The 20448-nt window shown below is 39.7% G+C and overlaps 1 protein-coding gene across 3 annotated transcripts in view; it reads right to left on the bottom strand.

The window, feature by feature from the left end:
- Window positions 1-9799, bottom strand: part of LOC309615448 (phospholipid-transporting ATPase IB-like) — a 61131-nt gene extending 51332 nt beyond the window's left edge. For all 3 annotated transcript variants that reach the window (XM_082365107.1, XM_082365109.1, XM_082365108.1), the window contains exons 1-3: window positions 9317-9799; window positions 3465-3592; window positions 2365-2442 (exon numbers count right to left, since the gene is read on the bottom strand). In XM_082365107.1, coding sequence (XP_082221233.1) covers window positions 2365-2442; window positions 3465-3592; window positions 9317-9557 — 447 coding nt within the window. In that variant the 5' untranslated portion in view covers window positions 9558-9799. The remainder of the gene's footprint in view (window positions 1-2364; window positions 2443-3464; window positions 3593-9316) is intronic.
- Between the last annotated feature and the right edge of the window lie 10649 nt (window positions 9800-20448).

Genomic DNA, 20448 nt, shown 5'->3' on the forward strand with positions numbered 1-20448 from the left:
TACTCTTCTCTTTGTTGTACACTGGAGGTGAAATTCTATGGTAATACACAAACTTCAAGTCATCAAACCTAAGAAATTCAGAAGTCCAAGTTCATTTTCCTGCCACAAGAAATCTCATTAAAAGTACCTAGAAAACACTAAGTAGATAGACACTGATATATATATATGTATATCTCAGATGAAAAAGAAAACCAAACCCAAAGCCATTTTAATCATGATCACAAGTATAAAACTCGTTTTAAAGATAAATGGAAATTCTGTAGGTGATCATTTCTGTCCAACAAATACTGCAAAGCAATGTGGAGTTAAACAGTTTTAAGATCTTTGTATTATTCAGAAAGAACAGTTGGATACCAACTAACTATTTGTTAAATAAAGTCACCAGAAATGATAATAAAAGGCAGAAGCTTTCACATAAGCTTTCAAAAACATTTATTTGTTTTTATTTTTAGAAACAACTGACTTTTGTATACTGATTTTGTATCATGCAACTTTGCTGGATTTATTATTGCTTACAGGTTTTTGGTGGAGTCTTTAGGGTCTTCTGTACATTTCATGTCATCTACCAAAAAAGACAGCTTTAATTCTTCCTTTCTGATTTGGATGCCTTATTTTTCTTGCCTAATTACTGTGGCTAGGACTTCCAATACTAAGCTGAATAGAAGTAGTGAGAGTAGGCATCCTTGTTTTATTTCTGATTTTAGAGGAATAACTTTCAATTTTTCATTGAGTATAATTTCAACCGTGAGCTTGTCATATACACCCTTTATTATGTTGAAATATGTTCCCTCTATAGTCACTTTGTTGACATTTTTATCATACATGGATGTTGAATTTTGTCAAATGCTTTTTCTGCATCTATTGAGATGATTATATGATTCTTATCCATCTTTTTTTTAAAATTTATTTATTTTTGGCTGCAATAGATCTTCATTGCTGCATGCAGGGTTTTCTCTAGTTGCAGCAAGTGGGGGCTACTCTTCATTGTGGTGCACAGGCTTCTCATTGTGGTGGCTTCTCTAGTTGCAGAGCATGGGCTCTAGGCACGTGGGCTTCAGTAGTTGTGGCATGTGGGCTCAGTAGTTGTGGCATGTGGGCTTTAGAGCACGGGTTCAGTAGTTGTGGTGCATGGGCTTAGTTGCTCCGCGGCATGTGGGATCTCCCTGGACCAGGGATCAAATCCATGTTCCCTGCATTGGCAGGAGGATTCTTAACCACTGCACCACCAGGGAAGCCCTCCCTCATTTTGTTAATGTGGTGTATCACACTGGTCAATTTGTGGATGTTGAACCAGCCTTGCACTCTTAGAATAAATCATCATCATGTATGATCCTTTCAATGTATTGTTGAATTTGATTTGCCAATATTTTGTTGAGGATTTTTGCATCCAAGTTTATCAGGGATACTGGCCTGTAATTTTCTCTTCTTGTGGTGTCCTCATCTCTGCTGGTAAATGATGAAACCAGGATTCACACTCAGGAAGTTTAACTCCAAAATTCTGCCTTTCACCATAATTTATATGTGGCCTCCAATTAATTGAAAGATGGAAAATCATAATCTAGTAAAAAAAAATATATTGAGAACAAAAAGTAGATAGAAAAAAAGTAACAATTACAAGTCTTTCTCCTTTTAGGTACTATACAACTGTGAGAGTTGTTGTACTTTTTTTTTTTTTTTTTCCAGCTTTCCTGTAGTATAATTGACAAATAATCGTGGCAGTTTTTAAAAGTGAATTTTAACTTGTAAAGATGCCAGTGTCATTTAAAAGGTAACCAACATCTGTCTGTTGGTAACCTGGCATCATTCCTGCCTCTTTCTATTGAATGGCAGGGTCTAGAGGCCCGAGGCTACGTTTCTCCCAATCTCTTGCCAGCAGGTTAGATTCTACCATTGAGAGGAATTTTCAGTAAAGAACTAGAAGTTCTACTACTTCCCTTCTGGCAGCTGTGGGCGGATGCATGGGTGTGGCAGGTATGAAGTTTTGCAGCACTTTCTGGATGCTTCCCTATGGGTCACCTGCCTTAGGGAAGCATAATCACGGCCACCCCCCAGGCTCCAGGGTCCCTGTGGCTCCCTCAAAGCTAACTGAAACCCTGGGAGCTCCCAGCAGCTTTTCCTGCCTGTCCCTCCAGCTCTTCCACTCTTTCATAAGCACATAATAACCTGTACTTGGTCTGTTCTACTTGCAACCCATGATGCAATATTATTAATATTTGAACAAACTGTACTTCTGAAGCTCCACGTGGGTGTCATACTATCTATAGCACGTGGCTAAATTTGGCACTTGAACTCTGCACATGCTCTCCCTGAATCCACCTTCTGTGAAGCTCCCATCACACTTCTCAGCCCTGGAGAGGCCCTCACCTGCCCGAGCTCTTCATTGAGATTGGATGTTCTGGCCATGGCGTAGACATTATTTCCCTTAAAATGCATATCTTCATCCTGCAGGAAACAAACAAAGTAGCCAAGCCACACAATCAGAACTAGGCTCAAAATTTTTTCAGGAAATCCATACTGCCACTGATCTTCCAATGTGCTTGACATTTAGAAAAAATTCACAGTGGAGAGTCTAGAATACTTGGTTTTGGACCCGTATGTGCTAGTTCCTCACATAGGTTGGCAGTCGATTCAGGAGAAGCAAAGCCACGTGGAAACAAACATCGAGGTGATTCGGAAGACGTGGCTTTCAAATCCTGGCTCTGCCTCAGACACGCTGTGTGGCCTTGAGGGCGTCTCAGTTACTCCATGTACCAAATGGGAGCAGTAACAGGGACCTCGCAGCACTACTCATAGAGCTACTGCAAAAGTCAAATGAGGGGGCAAATATTTGAAAGGACTTTGTCTAATTCTGTGGTTGCTAAAATAAAATTCCCTTCCAAATGATGGTAGCTCATTGACCTACTGGGAGAATCATGTTCAGGTGACATCCAGCAAGAATTTTATTTCAAAGAAAAATATTTTTAAAAACAACTAAAAGTTACAACCCCACATTCAAATTGGAAAATTTGTTCAGTCACAACTTACGAAGCATTAGCTTCAGTCAACACATGGTTGTCACCTAAGAAATCTTTTTCTTAATTTGAAGGAACTCTGGAACGGCTTTGTTTCTGTCACTCTTGCCAAGCTCTGTAAATCTATTGTAAGTCTACTGGACTCTCCTCCTCTGTATCTTAAGTTTCAATGGTTGACTATTTCTCTACACTTGCTACTAAGCTGCTATCTCTTAAATATTTCTTATCGGCTAGAAAAAATATGGGGAAAAATAAAAGTGTCCTCAAGAGTGATGCAGAGGCACCCAGGCACTGCTGAGTCAACGTGACACCCGTGCTTGGCTCTCGTGTCCAAGACACAGCTGGCCCAGCAGCTGCACTGGCCCCATCACAAAAACTCAGTTACACTGATTCTTGAAACCAAAGCCATAGCTCAAGAGAGAATTTTCTTAACTTCCTGATTTTAATACTCACCCAGTTTATAAACAGGGCCTGAATGTATTTCACAATTTCCAGAGTGGCCAGCAAAATTATGGGGATGAAATTACGGTACAGAATGACGAACGCCAAAATGTCAAACCCAAAGCTGTGGCAGTCGTAATCTGTGGAAGAAAATGAGAGGGACCACATTGCAGCTTCAGGTAATACCCTTATCCACCTTTGTTTTCATTATGACATTTTTAAATTGTGGAATTTTTCTCCATGAAAATTATTAAAAGTATAATTAAGTGGACACAGTTATAAAATGGTTTTTAAAATATTAGTTAAGCACCAACCAACCAGGTATCAATCATAGGGCATATGGGAAGCATGGAGATACGAGCTCTAGTAAGACACAGATCCTGCCCTCAGGGAACTTTGGAGGCAGCTTGAAAAAGTAGGACGAGTCAGGAACTACAGCAGGATGAGTTCCATGAAGTGCTGAACATGGAGTGTAGCAGCAACAACACAAAGATGGGGGCGCAGAAAGGGGTCTTGGAGAAGCTGGTGAGCAAAGCATTGAAGAAGGGAACTTGTTAAATGCAGGAAACGAGGAGGAGGGAATGAGGAGGACTTTTTAGCTAGACGTAACAGTAGTTTTGAAGTCAAAGAGATATTATAATGATTTTTAAAACTCAGGGAAAGAAGGAAAGGGAAGCCCCCCTCAAAATAAAATGAATATGATGCTTTGTAATATGATGCTAGTGACGTACTCATTTTCAAAGAGGTAGTATGTTTGAGAGAATAATTTTCCAGTAAGAATTCAACCTAATTTCAAGGAAATTTACTAAAAAAATATCTAGAAAGTGTTCAGAGGATATACACACTGCCTTACATGTGTCTTTCTGAAAACTTGCGTCTCAGTCTTACACATTAAATTTATATGGTTGAATTATGGGAGGTGGGGTAATAACTGAAAAGAGCTAAACACAAAGTAAATTGTAAAGAAGATTAGTTTAAACACAAATCTGTATAAATATAGACAAAATAAAATAATTTTAAGTTAAAATTTTATATTCATTTTTCTAAACAGGAGCATATTTGTAATTTAGAACGATACTAGCAAAATCTAGATTTCTAAATGCCATCAATCTAAAAAGCAGATTCCATTCACCATCCATCACATATATTCAAACTCTTATCACCTGGAGTTTACTCATTTTCCTTTATTTGCCACGATTATACTTTTATAGTTACTCTATTACTTTATGGTCATAAATCATTCTTTTAAGAAAATCAGAGGCAGATATTACTATGACCACTTTATGGACAGAGAAACAGAGACAAAATGTTTAGTGCTTTGCTAAATTTAATAATTACTAAAAATACAGTTATAACTTTAATTACTCAATATCTTTTTCTTCTCTTGGATTAGAATAGCCTGGGCAGAGTAATGTAGTTGGACTCAATTACAGGTTCTTATTCCAAATAAGCCACTAACTTCCTCTGTGCTTTTCAGTAAATGTAGAGAATCTGTTTCACTTTTGTAAAACAAGAGGTTGGAATAGAAAACTATAAAATTCTGTTTAGCTCTAAAATTTTTTATTTTAGCCAATAAATTAATTACTTAGTTCCTATTGTGAAAAGGCACTGATCTTGGAGTTAAAGATATAATGATTCTTTTTTTTTTTTTTTTTTTTTTTAGAAATATGGGTACTGCATTGGAGGCATCGTAGCATCTGAAATTATTGCTATCAAGCTTTTTTTTAAAATTAATTAATTAATTTATTTATTTTTTTGGCTGTGTTGGGTCTTCATTTCTGTGCGAGGGCTTTCTCTAGTTGTGGCAAGTGGGGGCCACTCTTCATCGCGGTGCGCGGGCCTCTCACTATCGCGGCCTCTCTTGTTGCGGAGCACAGGCTCCAGACGCACAGGCTCAGTAATTGTGGCTCATGGGCTTAGTTGCTCCGCGGCATGTGGGATCTTCCGAGACCAGAGCTCGAACCCGTGTCCCCTGCATTAGCAGGCAGATTCTCAACCACTGCACCACCAGGGAAGCCCGATATAATGATTCTTGCCCTCAAAAATTCACAACCTAGTTGGAGGGTGCAGGGACAATAATTACGAAACATGGAAATGGAATTAAGAATATCATTATAGAAGCCAAAGAGGGCTCCTAACTGAAGAAAGGAGGGGGGGGCAGGTAAGTCACAGGAAATGCTACCAGAGAAGGCAATGCTTCAATCTTGGTCTGAAAGGTGTCCAGACACACATGTGAAGCAGAAAGAGCACTGGACTAGAGGCCTGGAGACGATCAACAGGCTGATGGATGGAAGAATGGTGAAAAAGACAAAAGTGGTCCTCTGTGAACAGAGACTAAGCGCTAAGGAAGAAGTGGTGAGGTATCAAGTGATGGAGATAAGGTCAGCTTATAAAAGTCATGACATGCCACGTGACAGGAGATTTATCTGGACCCTGTAGGCCAGGGGTCAGGAAGACACTTTTTCTAACAGCCAGATGGTAAATATTTTAGGCTTTGTGGACCATACAGTCTTGTTGAAACTACTCAACTCTGCTGTTGTATCATGAAAAAGCAATAAATAATACACAGATGAATAAACACAGTATGAACTAACACACCATTGTAAAGCAATTATACTCCAATAAAGATGTTAAAAAAAAAACCATGAAATTTTAACATCAAAAAAAATAAAATAATTTAAAAAAAAACCAAAAACACAGTGTGGCTGTGTTCCAATAAAACTTTATTTACAAAAACAAGCAGTGGGCCGTTGGATGGTAGTTTACCAACTCAGTGCAGGCACTAAGACATCACTGAATCCACTGCACTTACTCATTACTACTTTTTATATGCATCCTTCTGGAAACTATGTGAAGAATGAATCGGAGTAGAACTTGACTGAGGTCTGAGCAATCAGTTAGGAAACGTTGGTGGTAGTCCAGGGATGAAGAGGAGAGAGCCTACAGAGAAAAGATTGGAAAGGTAGACTCAGCAAGACCTTGGGACTAATTGGATGATGAAAGCCATGGGGGTGGAAGTGGGGAAGAGAGGAGCAAACTGAGAAGGAGATAAGTGTGACCTTTATGTTTCCAGCTTGGATGACTGTCAGATGCTGGTACCACACTTAAATGGAGAATATTGAAAAGAGAGCCTGGTTTGGGGGGAAAAGATGAATTTCGCTTTGTACACACTGAGGTAAGAAGCCTACATGACATCTGGAGAGCAATGTCTGGGCAATAATGAGTTAATTCATAGAGAAAGCTGAGCTGGAGTCAAACAAGAAGACATCAACAGGTGGACGACAGCTGAAATTACTAGAAGAGGTGAGCTCTCTTAAAGGGGTGATCTTGGAAAAGAAAATCACCCTGAGAAGCTGATGAAGACTCTCCTTCAGAAAAAAAAAAAACACACACACACACATATAGGAATAAAATTTTTCACGATATTTCAAGGATTTATGGACCCAAGTTGAAGAATTCCTGGTGACCCCAGGATCCTGGAAAACACCGGCATTTAAAAGGTAGATCAAGGTTTCTATGAATCAAATAGGGAAAAGATGGTTTTTTAAAAAAATCAGAAGTAAGCAGCAGAAATCCAGTTAGATAGTGACTTTAAAAATGATCACTGTTGGTGGGGGCGGGGGAGCAGAACATGGGTAACTGAAAGCTGAGCCTATGTTCCTTTCAAAAATCTCCCAGGAATCTGGCTGCAGAGGTTTTATGGATAACTCATTTCAGCAACTGAGAAACAAAATGCGTTTGTGGAATAAAAACAGTCTTTATTTCAAAAAAAAAAAAAAAATGACCACTGGGTTTGGTAATCAGGAATTTATTCCTAATCTTGAGCAACAATTTCAGTAGAGTGGTTGAAGTAGACAGCAGACTGAAATGGGCTCAAGAATGACCAGGAGTTACCATATGGCCCAGCAACCCCACTACTGGGCATATACCCAGAGAAAACCATAATTCAAAAAGACACATGCACCCCAATGTTCATTGCAGCATTATTTACAATAGCCAGGTCATGGAAGCAACCTAAACGTCCACTGACAGACGAATGGATAAAGAAGATGTGGTACATATATACAATGGAATATTCTCAGCCATAAGAAGGAACAAAATTGGGTCATTTGTAGAGACGTGGATGGACCTAGAGATTGTCATACAGAGTGAAGTAAGTCAGAAAGAGAAAAACAAGTATCGTATATTAACGCATATATGTGGAATCTAGAAAAATGGTATAGATGAACCAGTTTGCAAGGCAGAAATAGGGACACAGATGTAGAGAATAAACATATGGACACCAAGGGGGGAAGGGGGGGATGACTTGGGAGACTGAGATTGACATGTATACACTAATATGTATAAAATAGATAACTAATAAGAACTTTCTGTATAAAAAAAATAAAATTCAAATCAAAAAAAAATAAGAGAGATAACAACAACATCAAAAAGAACAACCAGGAGGTGAGAGAATGGAAACACTGTGGGCTGTCTCTTCTTTCAAGAAGTCTCATCAAAAAGGGAAGAAAAGGTCATTTGTATGATATGCAGAACTTGATGCATTTTATAGAGATCAAAATATCAGTGACTTTTGTAAGCTTTTATGTCTGTTTCAAAATAGGATAATATACACACTCTTGGGATAGAGAAAATTAAACAAGCAAATTTAAATTGAGATTATTTTTTAAAACTCATCTAAAATCTAGAAGCCTAAAATCAAAACTGGACAAGTAATATCTAGAAACTCGGACTGCATAAGAATGAATCCTTGGTGTGTGATCCAAACATTTATAAAGTCTATACCTTTCTTTTATTCCTAAAATGCTCTCAAACAGATCCTCTCAAGGGAAGTTAGAGCAATAGAGAATCCTCAGGTGATAGATTAGAAAAGGCAGAAAGATATACGATGGTTTACTCTGAAAACACGGGAAGACAAACAAAAATGCTGAACTTCTAATGCCCAATCCCAGTTTACCTTTAAGCCTCTTACTGACAAGGATACTTTGGCCGCTGGATGCCCTCAGTGTTCCTTGTCCTCATTTCCCTGGCACCACTCATCGCACTCACTCAAGGAGACAGCTATCATCCCCTCTGCTGAGTGAGGAAAGCAAAGCTCAGAGAAGTGAAAACCTCACCCAAGCTCTTCTGGTGACTGAGTGCCAGATGCAGAGGCGTGGCCCTCGTCCACCTGACTCAATCTCATGCCTCTGCCCTGACTTCTCCTCTGCTTTATTCCAGAATGCCAGGATTACATGAAACTGGCAGGACAATCTTTCCCAAAAAATCTTAAGAAGGAAATGTTCTATTTCTAAAACTCACTAACCCTCAGTTTCTGAAAACAAACAAAGCAAAACCACCACACACTAGTTAGAACAAGAGCCTCCCCTTTTTATTTATTTATTTATTTATTTATTTTTTTAAACATCTTTATTAAAGTATATGAGCCTCCCCTTTTAAATCAAAACATGTTAAGTCTTTAAAGTCACTTTTAAAAGCAGCACACGGACTTCCCTGGTGGCGCAGTGGTTAAGAATCCGCCTGCCAATGCAGGGGACAGAGATTCGAGCCCTGGTCTGGGAAGATCCCACATGCCGTGCAGCAACTAAGCACCACAACTACTGAGCTTGCACTCTAGAGCCCGCGAGCCACAACTACTGAGCCTGCGTGCCACAACTACCGGAGCCCATGCTCCCCAACAAGAGAAGCCACCGCAATGAGAAGCCCACGCACTGCAACGAAGAGTAGCCCCCACTCACCGCAACTAGAGAAAACCCGCATGCAACAATGAAGATCCAATGCAACCAAAAAATAAACAAAAATTTTAAAATAAAAGCAGTACAATTTCCAAAAATGGCGGCTTCCTGCTATGCTCTGGCACTTACCCTTCTTCCTGATGTACCAGATGTCTGCTCTGCCGTATCTGTCATTCCAGAATGTGGCTCCCACACAGCTCACCAAGGACATGACCAAGAGCAGCAGGGACACCACCAGGATCTGCACATCGGTCACGTTCTCAACTTTGGATCTCCTGAGGGGGTGACTCGACTGCGTTCTGCGCAATAGCGTGCGACCACACACCAAAAAGGACGACAAACAAAACCAGTGGATTACAGTGGAAAGCATTCTGATGGTGAGAGGAGGTCAAAAATTACAACAGTTCAGAAGTAGGATAGGTCTTTGGCGAAGTCACTAACGGACTGAAAGTGTGACCATGGTTACATGAGCGTGGTTTTTCCACCTCGGTTCCTGAAGCATGATTCTCTAGTTCATAGAAAACATATTCACACAGCAGATCCATTACCTCAAAATTCTAGGGTTCCTAAAAAAAACAAACTGTTATCATTTTTGGCAATACTATTTGTCATCATAGACTATTTACCTGCATGAATTTGGTTTCAAATCCAGTGTAAACAACTATGCCAAGGATCCACTCAGTATTTTTAAGCTGTGTACCTCTTAGCAAGACCTGGTCAGGCCCAACTAGAACAGGGCTAAAAATAAAAAAGAACATTTACAAACTACCAAAGAAGTTCTTCTTTTCACAATGTAAAATGAACCTAGGCGTTCACCATACATACATACATATATTTGTATATATATACATATATATGTATTTCCTTTGTCAAGTTCAACTATTTGGACAAATAGCAATAAAAACAAATGTGTCTTCAAAGAAAGTATCTATTTCTAAAAGAGCATAGAAAAAAATTGCTTTGTCATCCATTTCTCACCATTCCAAAGATACGTGGATCAAAAATTTTAGAGAGTAAAACATCTCTTATACCTAGGGTGACTATAAAAGTTATTGTCAGGGAAAGTTAAGTGGACAAAAAAATGTTTGAGAAGGAAAATATGATACCTTTTACCATTTAGGTACAAGGTTCCAGTGAAGCTACTGAAATGACAATTAGGTCCTTCACATTCTATTTTTCCAGATAGGCTTGACAATTGCTTTTCTGTTTGCATTTTAGCTGTTTCTAACAAAGCCTACAAAATAAAATCAAAGGAAAAATGAAAACAGAATTTTCATGGCAAAGTTCAATGTCTCCAATAGTTAACAAAAGAAGATTATGAAAGTCAGTGTCTGAAAATGTATTGTACTTACCAGATAATAAATAATATACATTAAACGTTAACATAAACTTTGCTAGAAGGTTTTGCCATACTAGCATTTTGCAAATAATTTCAGTAAGGACAAAAGAGGTACGAAATTTAAGTTTTCATCACCTTTATGTGAAATACCGTTTGTGAAATGATAATCACCATAATCAAACACCATGTAATATTTGATATATTTGAGCCTGTAGCTGATGATACTGAACAGGGGATCACACTTTGAGTAGCAAGGATCTAGAACAATGATTCCAAACTTGTGTGCATCAGATTCACCTGGAGGTCTTGTTAAAATACAGATTGCAGGGCTGCACCCCCCAAAGTTGTTTTACTCAGTGGGTCTGGGGTAGGGCACCACAATGTGCATTTCTAACAACTCCAAGAGGATGGAGATGCTGCTGGCCCAGGGATCACACTTTGAGAACCACTCATCGAGAAAATGCTGCATTCCAATAAAATAATCTCAACCTTGCAGAGAGAAAAGGCAGATCTTCAAGAGAATTAGGAATCAAATTGTCATCAGTCTAACAATAAAAATTAAATCCTCTTTGTGTATTTTGTAAGTATTTAATTAAAAGATCTTTAATTCTAGAATGCTACATCTTTCCAAATACCAAATAAATGTGAAAGTTTAGTACAAATATTCTCAGGCATGTATACAAGGTCTTAAAAGTTCTGACACTCAAGAGATCTACATTGAAACAGCTTGGGATGAACTTCTGTTCATCAAAAGATACCTTAAAGTCTGAAAGCAAGTTACCAACTGGGAGAAGACATTTGCAACACATACAACTGACAGAAGAATAGGTATTAAAAGTGCATGAAGAAATCCTATAAATCAGTAAGGAAATAGAAATATCCCAGTAGAAAAATGAACAACCAGCATGAACACATATTTCCCAGAAGAGGAAAATATGTATTACCAGCAAACTCAAAAAAAGATGCTCAAGAGTGATACATTAATGAAATAAAGAAGAAAAAGCATTTACCACATCAATAGATGCTGAAAAAAATTAGTAAAAGATTTAACATGCATTCCAGGAAAAAAAAAATTCTTAGTAAGCTTCACATATAAGAAAACTTTCCAAATTTGGCAAAAGGTATCTATGAAAATCAAGAACAACTATCATACTTAACTTTGAAATATTAGAAGTACTTCCATGTTAGTTAGTCAGGAAAAAGATGAGATTAGGTTCTATCACCAAATTTATTTTCAATTGCTCTGGAGTTTCCAGAGACGAGATGGGGGAAAAAAAGAAATGAGATATTACTACTATTGGGAAGGAAAGACCAAAAACCACCCAACTTTCAAAGAAAGGATCTACTGCCCCCCAAATCCTATACACTTGACTTAAAAATCATAAAAATGTGTAAGAGTTTAATAAGGTGGCTGGATATAAGATCAACAAACAAAAATAAGTACTAATGATGTACTGCTAGATCTGGCTATTGTTAATAAAAGTGCTATAAACACTTGTATAAATGTTTTTGTGTGAATATATGTTTTCATTTCTCTGGGATAAATGCCCAGGAGTATAATTGCTAGGTCATATGATAGTTGCATAATAGTTATACCAAACTGCCAAAATGTTTTCCAAGTGACTGTACAATTTTATATTCCCACCCACAATGTATGAGTGATTCAGTCTCCACACATCCTCACCAGCATTTGATGTTGTAAGTATTTTTAATTCTGGCCATTCTGATAGATGTGTAGTGATATCTCACTGTGATTTTAATTTACATTTCCCTAATAGCTAATTATGTAGAAAATGTTTTCATGTACTCATTTGTCATTTTTATATCCTCCTCTGTGAAAGGTCTCTTTTGCCCATTTTCTAATTGGATTGTTGGTTTGGGTTTTTTTCTGTACAGTTTTGACTCCTCTCTGATGACATGAGTGTCAGCTCTTTGGCTATATTCCCACAGGCCCCTGAGACTCTGTTAATTTTTTTTTTTTTTTCAGTCTACTTTCTTGTTTAAATTGGGTAGTTCCTATTGTGTATCTTTTAATTCATGGATTCTTTCCTCTGGCCCTTCTATTCTGCTGTTGAGCCCATCCCTGGAGCTTTTTTCATTTGGTTCACTGGTTTTTTGGGGGGGGTTTTAGTTATTATATTTTTAAGTTCTAAAGTCTCCATTTGGATCTTTATATCTTCTGTTTCTTTGATGACAGTTTTGTTTCAGGCATGTTTCTGATTGCTCATGGAAGCTTTTTTCTAAAGCATCCTTTAGCGTCTCTGTCAGATAACGCTTATATCTCTCTTATTTTGGTGTTGGCATCAGTGGTTGTCTTTTTTCATAGAGTTTGAGATCCTCCTGGTTTGGGGTACAGTGAATAACTTTTGACTGAGATCCGGACAGCTTGGGTATTATGTTACGAGAGGCTGGATATCATTTAAACCTTAGATGGCTTCCTCTGGCACCTCTCTGACAGGGGACAAGGTTGCTGTCTTGTTACTGCATGATGGGGGATAAGCGTACAAGTTGCAAACTTGGCCTCTATGGAGGGCCAAGGGGTGAGGGTTCTCTAATAGCTAGGCAAGGCTGAGAGTTCCGGCTGCCCTGTTTTGGAGGCCTCCAGAAACACCTCCCGGGCTTGAAGGGGTTGAAATGCTTTGGTTACTGCTGTCCACACGGTCTCCACGGACACTGTGAAAGAGGGGAGGGCCTCGTTACCGCCCTTACTACTGAATGAAGGCCCTGGCTCCCTCCTCGGCCTTCTCTGACACCACCTTTGCGGGGGGGCAGGGGGCCTCATCACAGCCTGGTAAAGGTGCAAGTCTAGGCTGCGCAGGTTACCTTTGCTGGTGTGGGTGCGCATGGGGCCACACCTCGGCTACGCTGTCTGGCTGGAGTAGAGTGGCCGCTGTCTGAAAGTTTTCTGTCTTATCAGGCTGCCCACTTCCTGGTCCTCTGACTAGAGAAAAAGGCTCTGGGGGGCATTTCTTCTGTCTGTGTCCATTGGTCTTTCTGCATTTCCAGTTTCTTCAGTTCCAAGCCTGAGATAAACGAGGCGAAAGAAAAACCCAGGGAACTCACCACCACACTGTTCCCTGGGTTCCAAGGTCCTGCCATCTGCCTTCTTCTCTCTGTCTTTCAAAGTCTTCTTATGTTTGTTTTCTATATAATGCCCAAAGTCTTTACTTGTACTTAGCAGGAAAAAGAGGTAAAAGAATGTGTACTCCATCTTCCCAGAAACAGAAGTCTATAATTGAATTTTTAAAAATCTGGTAGGTACCAAACTATTACTATGATTAGCAGTGAGGATAAAGGTGGTATTTGGAAAGTGAGGAAGGTAAAATAAATTAATTTTCTGTATTATTTTTACAAAGATGATATATTTAACAAATTCTAAACCTGTTTTCCATTTTCAAGTTTGCAAAGAAAATAGCAACAGACATGCAAATAGTCAAGTGTAAGATCAAGGGCTTCCTTAAGCAAACTAACAGAATAAAAATCAATGTCTTTTTTCCATTAATAAAAAGTTAATTGAAAAACTGTTTCCTCCCACTCACAATCACAAGTTATTCTGAAGTTCAAATGGTAGTTCTAAAAGCAACAGTATATAAGATCACTCAGAGTTCATTTATACCCCCTTTTCGGGCTTCCCTGGTGGCGCAGTGGTTGAGAATCTGCCTACCAATGCAGGGGACACGGGTTCGAGCCCTGGTCTGGGAAGATCCCACATGCCGCGGAGCGACTAGGCCCGTGAGCCACAATTACTGAGCCTGCGCGTCTGGAGCTCTGTGCTCTGCAACAAGAGAGGCCGCGATAGTGAGAGGTCCGCGCACCGCGATGAAGAGTGGCCCCCGCTCGCCCCAACTAGAGAAAGCCCTCGCACAGAAACGAAGACCCAACACAGCCATAAATAAATAAATAAATAAATAAAATTTTAAAAAGCTCTTTAAATGCATTGAATAGTCAAGATAAGAGCTATGATCAGGCAAAAATTCAATCAAGGCAAAAAAAAATTAAGAAAAATAGGTTAAAAATTCAAAAAGCACTTTCCCTCTGATGAAATTTGCCAATTCCTACTAAAGTTAAATACAGAGAAACAGGGGGTATATATGTCAAGTCTCAGGTCCTGCCCAAGGTGGGGAATCTGATAGAACCCCATGGTCACACAGATTCATCTTGGGGTCAGGGTGAGCTAGGAAGAAACCTCCTCCATTCTCCACTCACCCCTCCCCTAGGGCTTCAGGAAAACGTGCCCTGGCATTCTCCTGAGGAAGGAGAGAGAAGGAGGAAAGAGGGAAAGAAAAAGAGAAGAAGGGAGAGAGGGAGGGAAGGAAAGAGAGGAAGAGAGAGAGAGACAAAGAACCCATCCTGGAAGGCCATGAGAAAGAACCCATCCTGGAAGGCTATGATCTCTGATGGCTTGGCTCTATAGCAGAATAACCTAAACTGGCATCACCAGAGTTGTCCAAGAAAACTCAAACTTTGTCAGTTTAAAATGGTTCAGACCTACTGTAAAGCATAGGCAACTATATTCAAGAATCTGAAAAAGAATATATATGAGTCACTTTGCTGTACACCTAAAACATTATCAACTACAATTCATTGCTTTTAATACAAAAAAACAAAATATGGCAGAGGTGGGATAATGAAAAAAAATTTCAGAATTGGTAGTGCTATAAGTGACATATAGAAGCAAATAGGAAACCACTCAGAAGAAAAGCACCTTCATCCAAGGCCTCAAAGAATCCCCACAAATTTATCAAGGGAAAGAAGTAATATACCGCCAGAAGAAGAAGCAAAGCATCATAAGTAAGAAACATTACAAAGACAGTGGAAACTACCCACTGAAGATTTTCAATGCTTGAATTAGAAGATATAGATGCTTGAATTAGAAGATACAGATTTCTTTAGAAAGAAAATAACCATACTTAACTATGTACGAAAAAAAAACAAGCTTTAACCTACCTATATGAGGAGAAACTATGAAAACTAACCCAGCAAGTATGAAAAAGAATCAAATAAAATATCTAGAGATAGGGGAAGTCATGGTCAAACTTAAAAATTAAGACAAATTTGGAAAAAGATAGGATGCTGCTGAAAATGAAAATTAAATGAAATATAGATCAGAGAAATCACCCAAAATACAGCATGTGGAAGAAAAAAAATGGAATATACATAAAAGAACTTAGAAGATCAAGTGAGTAAAGTGAAAGGATCTAACATAACTTTAATTGGAGTCCCAGAGGGAGAGGGGGAAAAAAATGGACCAGAGGCAACATGTGAAGAATCAATGGCTATGACACTTCCACAAAGGCAAGAAAACCAGTAAATCTTAGTAAGATACATAAAAACAAAATTACACTTAGATGTGTAGTAAATACAGAGAACCAAAGTCAAAGAGAAAATCTTAAAATCAGCCAAAGAAAAGAAAGAGGAGAAGCAGGAACATTTCCCAAAGTATTCTATGAAGCCACATTATAGTGATACCAAAAGCAGACAAAGTCATTACAAGACAAAAACAGTACAAAATATTTTATAAATATGGATACAAAAATCTTTAGCAAAATATTTTAAATCTACCAATATATGAAATGATTGTACATCATGACTTTTATAGGTTGAATTGTGTTTCCCCACCAAAATATAATATATTGATATCCTAACTCCCAGTACCTCAATGTGACTGACTGTATTTGGAAACAAGTTGTCTTATTCTGTTTGGGCTGCTATAACAAAATACCATAGACGGGGTAGCTTATAAACAACAGAAATCTGTTTCTCACAGTTTTGGAAGCTGAGAAGTTCAAAATCAAGGCACCAGCATGGTCATGTTTTGGTGAGGACCATCCACCTGGTTCATAACTGGAGCTTCTGTGTCCTCACCTGGAAGAGGGGCTGTAGATCTCTCTGGACCGTCTTTTATGAGGCAATAATCCCATTGATGAGGGCTCCACCTTCATGAAGCACCTTCCAAAGGCCCACCTACTAATACCATCACCTTTGGGGGGTTTGGATTTCAACATATGAAGGGGGGGGGACACAAACATTTAAGATCATAGCATAAGTTCTTTGCAGATTGAACCAAATTAAGATGATGTCATTAGGATGAACCCTTACCCAATATGACTAGTGTCCTTATAAAAGGGGGAAATTTGGACTCAGAAACAGACACACAAATAGAGGGAAGATGATGGGAAGAGACAGGGAGAATGTCACGTGAAGATGGAGATAGAGAATGGAATTTTGCTGGCACAGGCCAAGGAATGTGTGGAGCTACGAGAAGCTGGAAGAGGAAAGAATGATCCTCCCCTACAGGTTTCACATGGAGCATGGCCTTCTGACACCTTGATTTCAGACTTCTATCCTCAAGAAATGTGAGACAATAAATTTCTGTTGTTCTAAGTCACCCATTTTGTGGTACTTTCCTATGGCAGTCCTAGGAAACTAATAATGACCATGTGGGGTTAGGGTTAGAAAGCAAGGTTGAATCATTTGAAAGTAAAATAACATAGCTTATCATATCAAAGACTAAAGAAGAAAAGCCCTGTGATAATGTCAATAGATACAGAAGCATTTGACAAAATGTTAACCATCAATTGATGTTATCAATTGTTAAAATTGATAAAAACTCTCAGCAAACCAAGAAAAGGGAACTTCTTCAACGTGACAGAGGATATCTATGAAAAACCTGCATCAAATATCATACTTACTTGAGACTGAATGCTTTCTCTGTAAGACTGGCAACAATTCAAGGCTGTCCTTTCTCACAACATCTATACAACATTGTACTGGAGATTTTAAATCAGTGCAATAAGGCAAGAAAAAGAAACAAAGCAGAGAGAAAGGATAAAAATAGAACTGTATTCAAAAACAATATGGTAGTCTGCAGAAGATATCCTCAAAGAATCTATTTTACCAGTTGTTCAGGTGTAACATGTAAAGAATTTGGCAGTCAAGACCTTTATCCTTACAAAGAAAAGAAAGCTGAACAAATTGAAAAATCAACAACTCTTCTTAGCTCCATCAGAGAACTGAAGTCAATGGGCAAATTGCCACCCTGAAAACTGGAGAGATGTGTGAACTTGTTACAGAGTCTATAAGTTCATATTGCTCTCCACGCGACAGGCCAATAATCGAAAGACAAGTTGTTGGGACAAGGAATAGTGACTTTACTCAAAAAGCCAGCAGACCGAGAAGATGGTGGGCTCATGCCCCAGAGAACCATCTAGCCTGAGTTAGAATTCAGGCTCCTTTTAGACTAAAATGGGAGGGAATAAAGTCAAACACTTCCTGGTTCCCGTCAGCCTCTGGAGGGGATGTGTTAATTTCTTCCTCCCTGCACTCATTCACAGGTGGGCCAGCTCAGGATGTTCCGTGTGAGCCAAAGGTATTTTAGCTTAATGCTCATCACCTGGGAAGCAGGGTTCCCAGAAACAGATCATTATGTATAATTTAAGCTTATAAGCAACATCCCTTTCGTGATTAACTTGTAATAGAATACAAAAAGTTCTTCCCTATTACAATCCCCCACTGTCAATGTCCATTCCACAGTCTTGTTGGAAAAGGAATGAAGACCATTCTGCTGAACAGAGGTGAGGAATATTCCTTAGAATCTTTAATCACTCCTTTTTATCCACAACTAATTGAACCCAATGAAACCTCTTAACACTTTGTCTGATTCATAATTGACCTTGGGGTTTTGGTTCCCAATACATACACTAAATCCCTGTGCTATTTGTTTGGAGACAAACAAATTGGTTGCCCCTTCTCCAATGGGCAATGGAGATGGAATTCCCATCTACTTCGGTTGGATGCGCAGACCTGCTGGAGGTAAACTAATGAATAAATAGTGCCCAAAGTTTTAGTGTGATTGGCTACCGCTAGGTCTTTAGCGTTTATAGATTCTCCTGCCTGGGCACACACCTGCAATGGCCTGCCATACAATATTCTAAAAGGGCTTAATTTAAGCCTGCTTCTGGAAGCCACTGATCCACAGCAGGGCAAATGGCAAGGCCTTATCCCAAGTTAAATGTCTCTTGATATGTTTTAGCGACATTCCTTTTTAATGTATGATTCATTTTCTTGTTTTTTCCTGTTGATTGTGGTCTCCAGGATGAATGTAGTTTTAATGCCTTCATCCAAATCAGGGGATAATTTCCCTAAGAAGGGCTTTAACCACTTCAGAGATTTTCTGTCCGTGGGATATGCTTCCACCCATCCTGAAAAAGTGTCCACACAAACACTAGCAGGTTATCTGACATTTCTTGCAGTTCAAGGAATTTGAGAAAAGTCTGTTTTTCAGTCCTGGGTGGGGCAGTTTCCTGTGTTGAGTCCCCATCTGGGGAGGTCTGACAGCAGTCTTTGGGTTATTTTTAAGACCCTGGGGGAAAGAGCTCTGTCTCCTTTTGTTGGATTTTCATGAGCTCCATCTGTAGGCTTAAAGCGTTCTGGTGGGACTCTGACGTCAAGCTATTCTGGTGAAAAACATCAGGGTGAGGTCTATCAGAAAGTTAATCAGCTCATTCCCCACGGTCAGTTTTACCCAAGGTTCCTGTGGGGAATGAGGTGCCTCAAGTCCAAGGAGCCCCCGAGCCTCTTCAATATTCCTCTGTACCATGCGAGAGGCCCTTGTCTTTCATTGTTCTTCTTCTGTTCTAGCCGAGGCCAATCTGTTTTCCAATGTCTCTCGTCCTCACAGTAAGCACATTGTTCCCTCCCCGATGCGGGCTCACCTCTCTTCAAGTTACTCACCTTCTGGGAATCCAATGACACTGCCAAAAAAGTGGCCTTTCGTTTTGCATCTTCTTTCTTCTGTTGTTGTTCCCTGTTGAATACTTTAAAAGCAACATCTACCAACTGGGAAGGATTCGTTCCAAATGCACCATCTAATTTTTGCAACTTTCTCCTGATATCTGAGGCGCTTTGCCCCAAAAGGTCAGATTTACCATTCTAATATTTTCAGGGGCCTTGGGATCTGCATTAGTATGACGTCTGTAGGTCTGATAAATCCTTTCCAAAAATTAAGAGAGGTCTTCATTTGTTTTGCTGTATCTCTTGAATATCGTTCAAACTCTTTTGCTTTGGTTTCCCTTTTCAAAGCCCCGCCAAGACACACTAATGAGTAGTGCTCTCATAAGGGCCTTCTTCCCTCACTGGGGTCCCCAGTGGGTTCAGCTGTGGGCGCTGCCAGGGGTAGGGGATGCGCCCCGTAAGGAGGGTTGCCATCTTTCCAACTGAACAAGTCTGAGAAACCCAGCCGGCTGTTCATCTGCATTTAGGCCCCCTACGAGATAATGGCATAAGGGAAATGGCCCCTTCCCGGAAGTGGCTCCTGGCCCAAACTGGGTGCCCTGTCGGGTCTTAGATGGCGATACCAGACCAAGTCCGTGTGCCCCAGAAACTAACACAGGATATTCTAATTGACTCCTATAAGGAGGGGAAGTTCTAAGCCCCAGTGTCAGGAATAGGGGCTGGATAGGAACGGAAAGTGGTGGCAATTATTGGCATAATCGCCAGAGCAGCTGGGACAGCCAGCTCAGCCAGAGAAGTTAAGGTTTGAAGCAGCACATCCTCTCACTCCCTTCCTTTGCTTATTTTCCCTGATAATACAGTTAGTCCCCTACATACAAGCCTTCAAGTTGCCAGCTTTCAAAGATGCAAACGTGCGTTCACAAGTCCAATCACGTAACTTGGTTCACGTGTCTGGCGTACGTTGTCACGTGCGTGCATCCTTTCCAAGTGGTTGTGCTTTTGTGTACTTTACTGTACAGTACTGTATAGAGTACAGTAGTACAGTATCTTTATTTCAAGCCTGGGATGTGAGTGAGTGAAATTGCAGCCTGCCCTCCGTCTCCTATGGCTGACGATCCTTCGGCTCTACCATCTCCCACCTCCCCTCCCTCCTCCAGTCAGTAACTCTTCTTGCCTGTTCACTCAATAC

This window comes from Balaenoptera borealis (assembly GCF_965194805.1).
Source record: "Balaenoptera borealis genome assembly, chromosome: 18".
In the NCBI taxonomy this organism is placed as follows: domain Eukaryota; kingdom Metazoa; phylum Chordata; class Mammalia; order Artiodactyla; family Balaenopteridae; genus Balaenoptera; species Balaenoptera borealis.